The sequence below is a fragment of the Eublepharis macularius genome, chromosome 15 (assembly GCF_028583425.1).
Source record: "Eublepharis macularius isolate TG4126 chromosome 15, MPM_Emac_v1.0, whole genome shotgun sequence".
NCBI lineage: Eukaryota > Metazoa > Chordata > Lepidosauria > Squamata > Eublepharidae > Eublepharis > Eublepharis macularius.
Window position 1 is genome coordinate 16,799,293 of NC_072804.1, and position 15,435 is coordinate 16,814,727.

The following is a 15,435-nucleotide window of genomic DNA, read 5'->3' on the forward strand; positions in this document are numbered from 1 at the left end:
ATTTTACCTGAGAACAGAAGAGGGCATTCTGGAACATTCAGGAGTCTCGCCCACCTGAGAAATCATCGCTGCCACCCAAAAAGCCACATCAGCTAAAGTCGTGGAGTTCATCTTGAGATGCCTAAATATTCTAGAATTTCCTCCTCTTCTCAAGTGAAAACGGGACTTTCTTTGCCAGAGAGTGATGTATGGTTTTTCAATGCACCACCACTACCTCTGACTGCAACTTATGCACAGCAACATTCATACTCACAAGCACCACTGAAATCAGCAGAACTTAAGAGCCACGTGGCTGTAAGCAGAAGCTCTGCCCCCGACTCACCAGGGGGCTGGTGTGCAGGCCACGGGCACATGGTAGAGGTTCCTGCCATGGCGTCTAGCCCTGCATGACTAATGAATTCAATAGGCCAATGAATTCAAAGGGCCTGGCCAGCCAATCAGGGCCAGCTGGCTGGGTCCCAGGGCCGTGTCTGATAGGTGGACAAGACCTCCCTAGTCTTCAGTCAGGAGCAGGAGCCGCTGGCCTCCCTATTTAGCTCTCCATGGCCAGTAGCAGGAACAGCAGCAGCAGAGAGGCAGGCGGTCATGGGGATCAGTGGCAGCAGCAAAGCAACGGACGCTGTTCTGCTGTTCAGCAGCGGCTTCTCAGTGGTGGGGGGCCCTCCTTCACGTCTCCTCAAGCAGCAGCTGAGGGAGCTGTGAGCAGAGGTGGTGTAAGTGCTGGAAGCTCTCTAGGCTCTGTGGCAGCACCTTGCCCTTTTGGTGGGCAGTGGCACTCAGTGGCTTATGCATAGGAGAACAGCCCCCCCCCCCCCCGCATTGCAGACATGGGGAGGAAGCCAGGTACAAGCAGCTCCTTCCAGGGGCAGATGGCCATAGCAATCAGTTTCCTGCCCTGCAGGTTTCATTCTTCAGGAGAGGGGAAATGGACAGGGCCCAGACTTGGGCAGATTGGGGCCAAGGGAACAGCTATGCCACTCAAGAAGGCAGCTGGGGCAGGCATTCAGTGTGGGGCGTGTACAAGGCCTACATGTCCCCTCATCTCTCCCTCACTTCTTCTGGATTGTACTTCGTACAGGGCAGTGGTGGTCGGTGTGGATCTGCAGCCACAGCATCATCCACTGGGCCGGTCGCTACACAGCAGAATCCGGATGGGACCTCTTGGACTCCAGAGGGCCATCACTGTAAGGTGGACCAGCATGTGAGGGATGTGTTGGGACGTCTCCATCCCCATGGTGCTTGGGCACGTGCAGGACTCTGGGCTGCTGGGTGCCTTGGCAATCTAGCTGGGAGAGAATGATTTGGGTCTGTGGCTGGGCTTGGACTTATCACATGCCACCATCGGCATTTTCCTGGGATACAGCTGCTGTGGTCTGACTTGCTCAAGAAATGCTCATGGCAGGGTGCTGCTTTGCCTGGGAAAGTGGACTTGGCAAGATAGTGGGTGGCAAAGGCTGCTGCGCACTTTGTGGAAGTGGAAAGGGGCTCTATTATCTATTATCTGGATATTTCCTTTCTGCAGGAGGCCTCGTACCATTCCGATGGGGTGCACCTGTCCCTTTCTGTCATCCCATGGTGCCCCCCCTCAGCTGGCAGTCTGGGGGGATGAAGAGCTCACTAGCTGGCAGGTGAGTCAGCTAATCTTGGATCCATGCTCCACACTGTGCCAAGGCTACTATAAGCTGTAAGCAATAAACTCATGGCTTTCTCAACTCCATCCATGGCCTCTGTGTCTTCATGTCTCCGCCGTCTCCCTTACCCCTCAAGCTGTCTCCACAAGCCCAATTGTGCTTGACATGCAGTGCAATCTTAAGTAGTGTTACCCCCACCTAAGATCCACTTGAATCAGTGGGATTAAAAGAGTGCAACTCCACTTAGGCTTGCAGTGTAAAAAAAAAACTTCAGATGGTAAAGGACGGTGGCATTTTCTTGTTTTCCTTTTCTGTTCTTGCGTACAGAGCAATATGATAGCGCTATAAAGATTTACCTTGATCCAAGCAGGCTAAGCTTCTCTCATCAGATGTACATTTTAAGAATGTGTGTGTGAGAGGGAATTACTTTCAATCTTTTCAAAGGATCAAGAATACCTCTGACAGCTTTCCTCAAGTATTGTGCAAGTACAAAGTCACACACCCTTGCACTACTCATCATACTTCTCAGCAGGGCTTTTTTCCTGGGAAAAGAGGTGGTGGAACTCAGTGGTGGAACTCAGGACTGCACAATGATGTCACTTTGGGTCAGCTGGAACAAGGTTTAAAAGTTTAAATCGCCCTCGGCAGAAATAGTCACATGGCTGGTGGCCCCGCCCCCTGATCTCCAGACAGAGGAGAGTTTATATTGCCCTCCACGCTGCTCAGCGGCGTGGAGGACAAACTAAACTCCCCTCAGTCTGGAGATCAGGGGGCGGGGCCACCAGCCATGTGACCATTTTCAAGACGTTCCGGAACTCCGTTCCTCCGCGTTCCAGCTGAAAAAAAGCCCTGATACTTCTTAATATATGCTGTCATCTGTTCAAAACTAGGAATGAGGCCAAATTTCAAAAGCTTCAGCCACAGGATGACCTCTCCTGATACACTCCACAGTGACAGCTTCATTCCTTTGAAGAAGGCCTTTTGAAGGAGCTGCCCTGCAAGAGGGACTTAAGTCGTAATGCTTTAGCATCTGCAGTTTTGTCAGGGAGATGCGCCGGTATTCCATACTCAGGGAGAACATGTCATCGCGACCTTAATAGTACTGAATCCATTGACCGCATACTTTTAAGCTGTCCTGAATTTTTAAAACTTAAGACAGGAGCTGATTTCTCCCCCTAATTAGTAAGGATTCTGTTTCTCCAACTGCTGAGACTTCCAGGCTACTGAGCAATGAATGGGTTACATATAGGTTCTCTAGATTTTTGGCTGCCATCATAGAAATACAGAAACATTACAAAACAACTGCACAAACCTACCATTATGTGGGCAGCATCTCATTAACTATTAAAACATTAACTCTTAGAGGCTGTTCAAGTCCACTGGATTGAATGAACAGTCATAGAAAAGAAAGTATGCCCATTCTTGAGTTCTCTCTGGCATCCCCCTCCCCCCCAAAAAAACCTGTTGGAATAACCAGAATGGGCCAAGTGGCATTTTTCAGGAGGGCCTTCTTATGAAGGGGTCTGGTGTGGTTCATTCCAAGTTTGAAAACAAGGTTTATTGTATTTTCACTGGCTTTTAATTTCTGCAATCCGTCTTAATTGTCCGTTGCAATTTCCTTCTTATCGCATTTCCCCTATTAAAACTAAGGCCTTTCAAAGTTATACTTTTATCTTTGCTCTACTGAAGGCTTAAAATGACATAGAAATAACAGACAACAGGTATGAAAATTAAGCAAACTGAAACCAATCACAACATACGAAATCCAAAAGAAGTGAAATGTCTGTATTGGCTAATCCCTACACCAAACACCATAGGGATTTTTATTCCATTGATCTGAAAGGATCAGTAGTTTTGTCATGTATATCCTGCCTCTGACTTCACGTTTCTGTCCCCTACTACCACTGTGTGTTCACAGGAATGTGACATTTATAAACACTTGACATGTCACAGGTAAAATATTATAATTGCTATACAAAAACTAATATTTAAAAGAAAAATGTTAAGAATGTTTGAAACTCATAAGGTATACTCCGTATCAATGGCAGTCAGTCCATCAGTTTGGTATCCTTGATTTTTCTCTATCTAAATTAGTCTTATGCTTACCATTCTACATCTCATAAGAGAAGTGGGTGTGAGCTTTGATCTGTAAATGGTACATGCAAGTCTCACGATAAGTCTTGTACACATTAGAGAGAACTTTAAAAAAAAAACTGCCACTTTTCTTTCACTCTGTAACAACTTCAATTATTTAATATTATATATATATATATATAAAAATCATATAAAATCTTACACATACACACACAGAGTGTTCTTATAACTTCCCAAACTAGCCTCTTTATAAATTAATATTATCTGCTCTTTTGAAGCCTTGATTAAGAGCATCTGTATACAAATGAATGGCACTCTATACCCCTTTCTTCTCTAACTCTAATCCTGTTGATTTACCAAATCTTCTCAAGTATCTTATAATCAGTTTAGGTCTGCATCCCTTCCCTTATATACAACAAAAGTTAAAACAGCAAACTCTGAAATCTGATTAGTTGTTGTAGATTTTCCAGGCTGTACGGCCATACAGCCCAGAAAAATCTACAACAACTAACTTTCTCCGGCCGTGAAAGCCTTTGACAATATATCTAAAATATGAGTTTCCTGAGATAAGTTTCTTATAGACTTTAATATGAACTACGAATTGTCTTAAGACAGACATTAAAAAAAAATGACAGGCCTTTACAAAAAAAGAAAGTAGGAAAAAGCACAAAATTACTACAAAAAGTTACATATTAAATATTGCTTTGATAAGAATATTGTGTGATACATCAAAGTTTGAAACGTATCAATGAAATCACAAAGAAATATGTAGCATCAAGGGACAAAGGTGAGAAGAGCTTGAAATTCACAATAAGGAGAATACAGGAAAATGAACGGTTTCTTCAAAATAGTAAGGCTGGTGTTCCAGCTAGGCAATTTCCCAGAACCTTAACTAGCAGTCCAGGTAATAATAGTGGTGGCATGCATCCTCCCCAGCCTTCAGGGTGCATTAAAACTGTCTCCTTTTAGATGTGAACAAAATGGGACCCTGTCAGTAAAAGGGCACCCAGAATCACTGCTTATCACTGTTTTTTCTGCATCGCTGTAAAGAATGTATGAACACCTGTAAATTCAGAGTTATGACAGATACACAAATTAGACAGATATACAAAGTATAGCAATGGATAACTCCTTGGCTTTTGACAGAAGTAGGAAGCTAGCTTAGAAGCATTTTATGTTTTACCCTTAAAACTGATTTTACATCCCTCCAAAACAACAGTACCATTTTTTTCATATAACATGTAAATTATTCTTTTATACACACGATATTGATAGATAATAAAAGCAGATCATTCAGAAGATACAGCAAGGTAATTTCTATACCTCACACAATCTATTGCTTGATAAAGGTCATATCCAAGAATTGGCTGTATCTGGACTGAAACTGCTAAATGGAACTCAACTGAGCTGATACTTTAAATATGGAACGTGGTTGACATAAGAGTTAAGAAATAAAACATCCTCTTAGGACCTGGGAGTTTGGTCAAGAAGACCCAATGTCTAATTCCCTCATCAATCAAGATTTTTCTTCTTGATTTGATGCTTTTTCAGGTCAAACTTCCTCACAGAGAAAAGTAGAATAAGAAATATAAGAAATGAAAGGGAAGAAAAGACGGGGAGTGTCTCTCTCTCTCTCTCTGGGTTTTGGTATAGTTTATGGACATATGAAGTACCCCCTATGGAAAGTATAAAACAGAGTTTCATGTGGCAACAAACAGACTCTAAGACTTTCAGAATCTGTACCCCTTTCATGTGTTACATACCTGTAAGTGTAAATTATGACACTAACTTATTTTAAAACTAAATTTATGTTATAAAACCAAGGTTATGATTCAGTGGCTGAATGTTTTATTCAATTCACTTTTGAAAAAACAAAGAGGCAGGAGTACCAACTGAAACAATACAAGCTCCTGGTAGGTGAGGCAAATTTCTTAGACCATTAGGCTTTTCAGATTAATTTAAAAGTAAGTATTTCTAAATAGGGGAGACATAGAAGAAGAAAATACCAGCATTTCTTTAAAACTGTTCTCTGGATTAAATAGTATACAATCTTAAGGATACTCAAAGGATACCCAAATTTATATAATAAAAAGTGAATTGATTGAAATCAACAAAAGTACTTACAGGTTTTTAATGTCTACAGCCCCCCGGAAAGCCTTCCTTGGAATGGCATGAATCTGGTTTTCACTGAGGTCTCTAATAAAAAGAGGGAGAAAAAAGAGTATTTAAGCTTGGTCATTTCCTGTACTTTTATACAGCATAAAAAATGGATCTTCCATACAAGAATTTACTTCAAGAAAAAGTATTTCAAGTTAATCCAAATCACTTCAATTCACTCTTTATTCTATATTACATTAATTTCATTACAATAAGTATTTGTTATCAACTACAAAGAAAAGATAACTTTTAAATGTATTGTTTACTTTTTATGTTAATAATGAGTTCCTTTATAAGATGTATACATTCCAGGTAACTCTTGCCCAGAATGATACAGTTGGAAAGGAGCAGGCACTGCACACAGCTCTCAAGGGCTTGGGTTCAAAGATGTATTTAAAGTTTTTCATGTCTGTATTGTACAGAGAGAGACTTCAAAATAAGAAAGGGGAGAAAAACACTCTACCTGACTAAAATTTACATTTAATTTGGCAGTAAGTCAAAGCTTGGTTATGAAAAATTAGCAGATACGCAGCAGAGGGGGGGAAAATCTGATGTTACCCATATAACAAATTCTGTTGGGATTGTTCACTTATCTCCAAATATATAGCTACCTAAACATATACTCTGCCCCGCCCCTGCACACACACATATGCTAGAATTAGAACTGTCCAACTTTATTGCAAAATGTGCCACCAATTCAATCCAATAAATTGGAGAGAGCCACTCTACTGTATGTTATTAGGGATCCCATTCCCCCGGTGGAGGCGAGCAATCCCCCGCTTTCGCTCTCTGCCTCCCCACCTCCACTTCCTGGTGGGGGAGGAAGGTACGGGAACAGGCCTCCCAGGCATCCCTCCTGGGGCAGCGCAGTGAAGTCACTTACATCATCATGCCGTCCTGGGAGCACTCCTGCGCTTCACCGTGGGCTGATTTGGGCCCCAAACGGGCTGAATTGGGCCTGTTTGAGGCCCAAATTAGCCTGCTGTGAAGTGGGTGCGCCCCCTGTGGCTGTACACACTGCACATGCATGAGTGAGGAAGAAGGAAGGAAGAGCTAGGTCTCCCACTGGGAGGGTAAGGGGACCTGGCAACCCTATATGCTATAGAGGAAGTTTTGCCAATCCTGGAGATCTTCTGGAAGTACAACTGATCTCCAGATGACAGAGATCAGTTTCCCTGGAAAAAAATGGCTGCTTTGGAGGGTGGGCTCTTATAGCATTATACCCCACCCATCGCTCCCTGGCTCCATCACAAACCGCCAGGAATTTTCCAACCTGGAGCCAGCAGTCCTGGAGACAGTCCACATGTAGCCCCATCCCTTGGCATAGTTTTGGGGAGCAGGCCCGATTTTGTACCTTATGCAGGTCCTTGGGGCATTCTATTCCAATCCAGGAAAGCCACAAGTCTCCTGTTCTCGTGACCCTTTGTGGCACCTGCATCTCAGACTGACCATTTAAAGTTTAGGGAGAAAAACCCCCACTCTTATTTGCCATCTTGAAAATCTCTCAAAGTAAATGCAAAGGCTCTTGTATGCATTCTGCTGGGCTACCTACATTTCTTCCTCAACAACGGCTGCTCCTTGAACTTTCGAAACAACATAAAAAATTTACAGTGCAATTCTGTGTAGAGTTACTTCAGTCTAAATCCTTTGAAATCAATGGTCTTAGACGGGTGTAACTCTGCCCAGGATTGCACTGCTAACTGTCCTATTTGGGGGGAAGTGCTCATTGGGCAGTGAAGCAGTGTGTGTGTCTGAGCGGAATCACGTTTGGTGCATGCCACATGTGCCTTTGGGTACTTCACAGGTTAGCTGTAATTAAGTGAAATTAAATAGTAATTGTCTGCTATAATCAACTGCATAAATGTGAGATGTGAGATGCAATCTGGTATGTATAAAACCAGGATTAAGCCTCAGTGAATTTGGTGGTACTTACTTACAAGTAAATATGAACAAGACTGGGCTGAATGTTTAAGTCTTTATTGAGCCACCTAAAGCAAAATATGGTTTTTACCCACCCATTATTTCTCACCCTCATTTCTCCTTGAAAATGGGAAATTTAAGAACTCAACTTCACAGGACTGTGGATGTGAATACAACAGATGTCTGTACATTTATAATGGCTATACGTGGTTAGTAAGTAATACATGTCCTCACTGAGCCCTCCTCCCAAAATTAGTTTATAAACTGTCAGTTCAGTTTAAGAAGCGCAGAAGTACTTTTAACCTGTACGGTATGATTTTTCTGAACTTTCCAAATTTAAAAATATGTCTTCAAAAAACTGTTTTGAACAATATGGTACGCCAATATTTCTCCAGCAGCACAGAATGAAAGGAGAAGGCTTCATTTTATTGGCAAAATGTTAACAGGTGAGTAATTTCAGCCACTGCTCTAGAGAAGATACACTCGGCACAGGTACCGCTTCATTTGTACTACGACTGAACAGACATTTCAGAGAGACACTGGTGTGAGTCATGATTTCATTTCTTTCATATTTAAGGAACCTTGCAAATGGAATATAACTTACAATGTTCTATCTGCCTTTGGATGAAACTGCTACAAAAAAGCAATTTGATTTCATATTAGTATACATGAATGTAAGTATCATCAATTAATCTCTAGGCAGTTTTTCAGACATATTTACACGGGAACTCTATCTGCTGCTCTCAGCATGAGGCTAATCACTCTGTCACAGGATCCAAGGATAAGCCCTCTACCACACCAACACAGGTTCACACAATGGCAAAGCTCCCATTTATTTCATTAGGCATCTCTGATAACAGCAAAAGGTAACAGTTAACCTTCCTTGCACCGTGCGCCCTATGGCCTTCCGAGAAATGATCCTCACCGCCTCCCATCTGCATCTGCTCTTACTGCCCTTCAGATCTGGAATACCGCTCTGGCTCCTCCTCCTCCTAACTCCCAAGATTTTATTTGGTTCACCCTAGCCTCTTCTTTGCTTCCCTCGACTCCTTCCGCATTGGCCACTGCCACCTGGTCTCTGCCTCTAGTATTGTGCCATGGTGGGAAAGTGAATGTTACCAGCCACCTACTAGCCAGGCACAAGGAGCTGGTGGCCTCTTTGGTGCCAGGGTGAGCGGGAGATCACCTCCTTCTATTAGCCTATCATGTCCTCCCAACTCTGGCAACTCTCCTGCCCCAAGCTGTCACACTGAGAGCCCACTTCTCACACAGATCCATATCCTAGTTCTTAAAAGTGGGAATCGGCCATCAATTTGTGAAAAGAAACTTAGCCAAACACTCCTAAAAGCCAAATATGGTTTGAAAATATTGAACGCAATATAACATTTTAATCACTTACTTCATGCATATGCCAATGCACTCCAGGCAATTTACAACAGAAGATACTAAAAATAAATAAAAGACACAGAAGACAATAAATCAGCCAAATCTTCTCAGGCCACTGGTGGAGTAGACCCTGAAGGAAATGAGGGTATGAGCCCACTGACCCTGCTCTCTCTTCTTCTCATTACTCTAATTTAGATTTCAATTCTGTTCATTTCAATCCATGTCCAGATAAGACAGTACAGAACTGAAACCTTAAAATTATTGATAGTCAAGAATGCCTTGGAGTGTAGACATTAAATGGTCAGAAAGAACTTTTGCGTCTCTACAAAACTGTGTACTTTTCTACAGCCCTCAAAACATCCTGATACGTCTCTCCACAGTCAACACCTCCCTCGCCCCTCTTTCAGGCAGCAATTTTTACTTAGGTGACAAACCTATGGGACAAATCCTGAGCTATCTTAGTTATTTATATTAATTATTTCAGTCCTGTGGGCAAGTAATCAAAAATGCTAGAAGTCAACAGTGATTGATTGATTTATTATTTAAATATTTCTAAGCCCACCTTTCTCCAACCGCAGCCAGGACCCAGATATTTGATAGAATTTTTTAGGTCTCCGTATGCTGTTCCTAAGCAATATATCTGCTCATTGGAAGACATCCAAATTTAGACTTTGATGAACTACTGTAGAACAGACATTCTTGGCAGCTGTGGCTCAGCTTCTGAGGAATGTTTTCCTATTTGTCTTGCTCATTTTGTCCTTTAAGTTGTGAAGGGACCGATTAAGAGACTACTCTTAGTGGACAGCAGAGATCTCAACTTGGTGAAGAGGAGGCAGAGGACCCTGGCAAGAACATCTATACAGTAGGATCCCAAAATGACGGATCTAGGGTTTCTCTATATCTTAAAAATTCCGTTCTGACATTTCATATATTTCATAGACTGAGAATGTTTCCAGATAGCTCAACATCCTGTTTCCAGCAACAGCTAACCAGGCACTTCTGAAAATCCCATAAACAGGGCATAAAAACCACAGCCTTCTCCCACTATCCATCCATTCTCAAGCTCTTGCAATTCACAGGTGTCATGAATTCCTTTTCTCTAACTCAGCACAGAACATTTTCACTCACAGCAAGAAAGTCTCAGAAGGCAGAATGCCATAGAGTTGTTGCCACCTGTCTGTAGTAGGACGGGCACTAAGTCTACCATTCACCTCTGAAACCTTGTTCAGGAGGTGACCTTCTTATGGGAAGCCAATGATGTAGAAGTCATTGTGGTTTTCTCCCCACCTTGCTGGGGTAATCCAAGAAGCATTGTTCCACAGGGGATGGATCTACGTTGAAGCACCGAACCATTCTGGCATTGCTCTTTCTGGAAACTGACACGGTTAGGTGCTATAGACTGGGCTCATCCCCTCATCATTCTGTGACTTCTCACACCACTTCAATAGCTATTTTACTACCAGAGTATTGTAAGAAGGGGGCTTCCCACAAAGAGGCAGAGAAGGCTACAAATAAGGAATCTTTGGGATTCCTTAGAAAGGACACAAATAGGTAAGCACGGGGCTTTTTTCTGGGAAAAGAGGTGGCGGAACTCAGTGGGTTGTCCTCGGAGAAAATGGTCACATGGCTGGTGGCCCCGCCCCCTGATCTCCAGACAGAGGGGAGTTGAGATTGCTCTCCACGCCGCTGAGCAGTGCAGAGGGCCATCTAAACTCCCCTCTGTCTGGAGATCAGGGGGCGGGGCCACCAGCCATGTGACCGTTTTCAAGAGGTTCCGGAACTCCGTTCCCCCGCGTTCCCGCTGAAAAAAAGCCCTGGTTAAGCAGCTAAGAAGAGGGCACAACCAGCTTGCAGTCTCGCTGTAGGAAAAGTTGGCTCCCATTTCCCCCCTCTATGAACGATGAAGCCTGATCTAACTAAATATCAAGTGCAAGCCTGGATATACTGTACTTGATTTGTACTTTTTTTCTAATGGAGTGGATGCTAGAAAGAAGTTAACAATGTTGTTTTACAAAGTAATAAATAACTAAACATAGGAGATACGAAGGTTTAGCACCAAAAACGACTTTGCATTTGGATTAATGACGACAGTGTTCTGCATTTACACTACAACAGCATAGGATGTTGTAAAATGTAATGTACATTGTTTTGTAATAGTACTGATATTTTACAACAGCTCATTAGAGTAACATACGAGTAGATTAAAAATGGCACAGTTGCTAGATGTTCATAGATGCAGAGGAGTTAGCCGTGTTAGTCTGTAGTAGCAAAATCAAAAAGAGTCCAGTAGCACCTTTAAGACTAACCAATTTTATTGTAGCATAAGCTTTCGAGAATCAAGTTCTCTTCGTCAGATGCCTGATACAGAGACTGGTCAAATACAGAAGAGGAGGAGAGAGAAGAGGAGGAGAGAGAAGAGGCAATTAGGGGGGGAAACCAAAACATTCCTCTGCTAGTATATGTAAACATCTCCTTTTGGTGTGTGGATCAGTTGGCTTCAAAGGAGTTTGCCCTGTTAGTTTGTAGCAGCCAAACAGCTAGACTATCCAATTCCAATGCAGTATGAGCCATCGATAACCACAGCTCTCCTTGCCAGATGCATCTGACAAAGAGATCTGTGGTCCCCGAAAGCCCACCTGGCGTGGGCTTTCGGGGACCACAGATCTCTTTGCTAGATGTTATGTGAGATTTAGCAGATGTATACATCTGGGCATTTCTACTGCGAAATAAGTATTTTAAATCAGGATTCTATATTCTGTATTCATACAATATATACTGGGTCTGATGAACGTACATTGCACATTTCTGTATGCATTTTTTTTAAAAAAAATATGTGGAGCATAATATTAGTGAATCACATATAATGCACCAGCTTTTAGCAAATGAAGGCAGTTCTGCATTGCGGCTATTTTATTACTCACCACTGAAGACTTCCAGTTGAATATGCCTTTTACCTCACAAAGCACGAAGTGCTATTATTTTAATTGTATAAATGGAAATTGCTGTGTCCAACAACTATATCATGCACTACGAAGGTTGGATTAGGGTTCTTTTCCTGTATAGCTAAACCATCATTTACTTTAAGGCAATAAATCTTCTATAGAAGGAAACCAGCCTTCAAATTTAATTACCAGTAATTTTAATTTTCCTCCACGGTTTAACCTCTCTTAAGAGTTTGATCAGTTGTATCATAAATCTATAACGCCATCCAATGCTTCACATCACGTACTATGCAGTGAAGAAGGAATAACATTCTTCTATTTTCAGAGAGAGGTGGTCGAAATTCACAGGTAAACTGGAAGCCCAGTACACATACCCTGAGTAGTTATTTCATGATATGAATAACATAAAGTAATAAACCACAAACTCCCACATTAACCAGCCAAACAAAATGCATCAAATTAGTCTCTGGGGCAAGTAGCATCGATTTACACAGGCCAATTCTGACAATAGGACTCTTGGAGCTTTTCTTTATTCTTCATTGGCCCCATTCTGCCAGGGCTGTCATCTCGGCAGAGGGACTGTGTGTCAAAATACACTTGCAGAGGTTATAAAGACAAGCCGTCAGAATGCAGATGGCTAGGACTTCCGGTTTGGGATTCATGGAGGTCTAACGCAGCTCCATTTGCGGAGCTGACCGGACTGCCGTTTTAACCGGCCGGAGGGGTGAAAATAACCCGCGGCCGACTGCTCTCAGGCGGGGAGCAGGCAAAGAACGCTCAAGACCCTAGGGTGAGCTAGATCTCGGATGAGGGGGGGCTCTACTCAAGGAGTCTCCCCCCCAATCCTTGAGGTCCCACCTTGCGACGGGTCGGCTATAATCTCTGCGGCAGTTCTGGGGCCAATTCGGCTGGCATAAGACCTACATACCCAAGCTTCGATCGGGGAGGGAAGTCGAGAGGAGAATTTAAGATCGAAACAGCGATTACAACCCGAGAAAGTTGAAGAGAAGGTAAAGATCGCTATCTCTTGAAACGGGATGGATTGATAAAAACAGAGAGGAAAGAAAGTAGATTTTTAAACTGCAACAGACTAGTGAAAAGGAGGTGAAGACTCGGCAGGAGTTGTATTTTAAAAGAGACTAAATTTAAAGAAGTTATTGCAAAAATCGGACTATTGTTTTGAATACCTGTGGTTTTGGAGCTGTGGGAAAAAGACACCATTGCGAGACCTGCTGTGGGAAGACGGGAGACAGGAAGTGCGTAACAACAATAGAGTGGCTGGAGGGAAGCGGCCCTTGCCGACGGACAGGAAGTAGGGAATCGCCATTTTTGAAAAGGGAAGGGTCGCGGCTTCAGCGGAAGAGGAAGTAGGCCATCTTGGATTACAATAACATAGAGAAACCATAGAGAAAAGACGCCCGACATTTTGGATACAAAAAATTAATTTTGGCAAAGATTGGGACATTTGAAAAAAAGGAAAACGTTTAAACATACGCCACGGAGCTAAGGAAGAGAGCAGATTCGTGGGAGCGAGCTAAAGCAAGCCCCACGATGTCGAAAAAAGAGTGGCAATCGGCAATAGAAAATTTGGACAAAAAGCTTATAGACATGATGAAAGAACTTAAGGACACGAAATTGGAGCTTATTAAAGAGGTCAAAGAAGTTACACAGACAGTAAAGTCGGAGCTGTCAGAAGTGAAAAAAGGCGTGGAAACGATTAGTAGTGAATTACAAGGAACGCAGCAGAGAGTTAAAACAGTAGAAGACGCGATGGAGAATTTAATAGAAACGCAACAAACAGAGATGAGACTGGTGAAGGGGAGGATGTCAGTTGCAGAAACTAAACACATGGAGAAGCAGCTTCGTTTTCGTGGTCTGCCAGAAGTGGAAGGGAAGTCAGCGCAAGAACAGATGACTGAGGTGTTGGCTGATTACCTGGGGAAGGAGGAGGAGGAAATTGTGGCTATCCTAGATGTGGCGTACCGTGTGAACTCGAGAATTGCAATCCAGAGGAAACTACCAAGGGATGTGATTGTGCAGTTTACAACTAGAAACATGAAAGAGAGGATTGTGACAAAACAATTTCAAGATCCATTGGAGATTGATGGCAAGACGATTATCATAATGAAGGAACTGCCCAGATCAGTGTTACTGGACAGGAAAAAATATAGAGTGCTAATTCAAACTTTGAAGGACATGAATATCAGATACAGATGGGAGTTACCGGAAGGAGTGTCCTTTGAGTTTGGAGGGGCAAAAAAACGCATCAGATCTGAGCGGGAGATGGAGAGATTTATCAAGGACAATGAAAAAGACTTACCAACAAAACCATGAATATGGAGTGTAATGTATTATCTTGGAATGTAAATGGACTAAACTCACCGAATAAGAGGAAAAATATTTTTCATTGGCTACTAAAACAAAAATGTGATATTGTTTGTTTGCAGGAGACCCATATTAGAAAACAGGATGTAAAATATTTAAAATCTGGAAAATTGGGCAAAGAATTTGTAGCGGCCTCTAACAAAAAAAAAAGAGGAGTGGTGTTGTATATAAAAGAGGAGCTGCAGCCAAAATTTGTTATGAGAGATGTGGAAGCTAGATTTGTAGCGGTGGAATGTAATTGGAATTTAAAGAGAGTGTTGGTAGTCGGACTTTATGCACCTAACGGTGCAAAGGAAAGCTTCTTTGAGGATTTAAGGAAGCATTTAGACGATCTTGTATATGACCAGATAATTCTTGCTGGAGATTTTAATGGAGTGACAGATTTGGAACTAGATAAAAAGACTACAACAGCACAAAAGAAAAGAGGACTATTGCCAAAGCTTTTTTTTGAGTTGATTCAACAAGAGACTCTCGAAGATGTATGGAGGAGAGAATATCCTAAAACCAAACAGTTTACTTTTTATTCTGCAAGGCATCTTACATTATCAAGAATTGATATGATCTGGGCCTCAAAGGACTTAGCGTTATGGACTAAGGAGGTAGAAATAATGCCGATGGTAGGCTCAGATCACAATCCAATTATGTGGAAATTTGGAAAAAGGAGAAAAAGGAAAGCCTGGAGAATAAATGAGGACTTGCTACAGGAAAGTGAAAATATGGAAATATTGAGAAGAGAGACAAAGTTTTTTATACAATATAACGTGAATAAAGAAGTACCAACCAGTAAAGTTTGGGACGCGTACAAGGCGGTTGTAAGGGGCATAATAATGGACTTAAATGGCAGAGCAAGGAAAAAGAAAGAGGAGAAAAGACAAGAGATTGAGGAGAAAATAAAGGCCAAAGAAATACAGTTAAAAAAG

At 42.3% G+C, this 15,435-nt stretch overlaps 1 protein-coding gene across 2 annotated transcripts in view; it reads right to left on the reverse strand.

Moving 5' to 3' along the window:
• SLIT2 (slit guidance ligand 2) overlaps positions 1 to 15,435 on the reverse strand; it is a 402,035-nt gene that overhangs the window by 159,816 nt on the left and 226,784 nt on the right. For both annotated transcript variants that reach the window (XM_054998712.1, XM_054998711.1), the window contains one exon: positions 5,850 to 5,921. In XM_054998712.1, the coding sequence (XP_054854687.1) occupies positions 5,850 to 5,921 (72 nt within the window). The remainder of the gene's footprint in view (positions 1 to 5,849; positions 5,922 to 15,435) is intronic.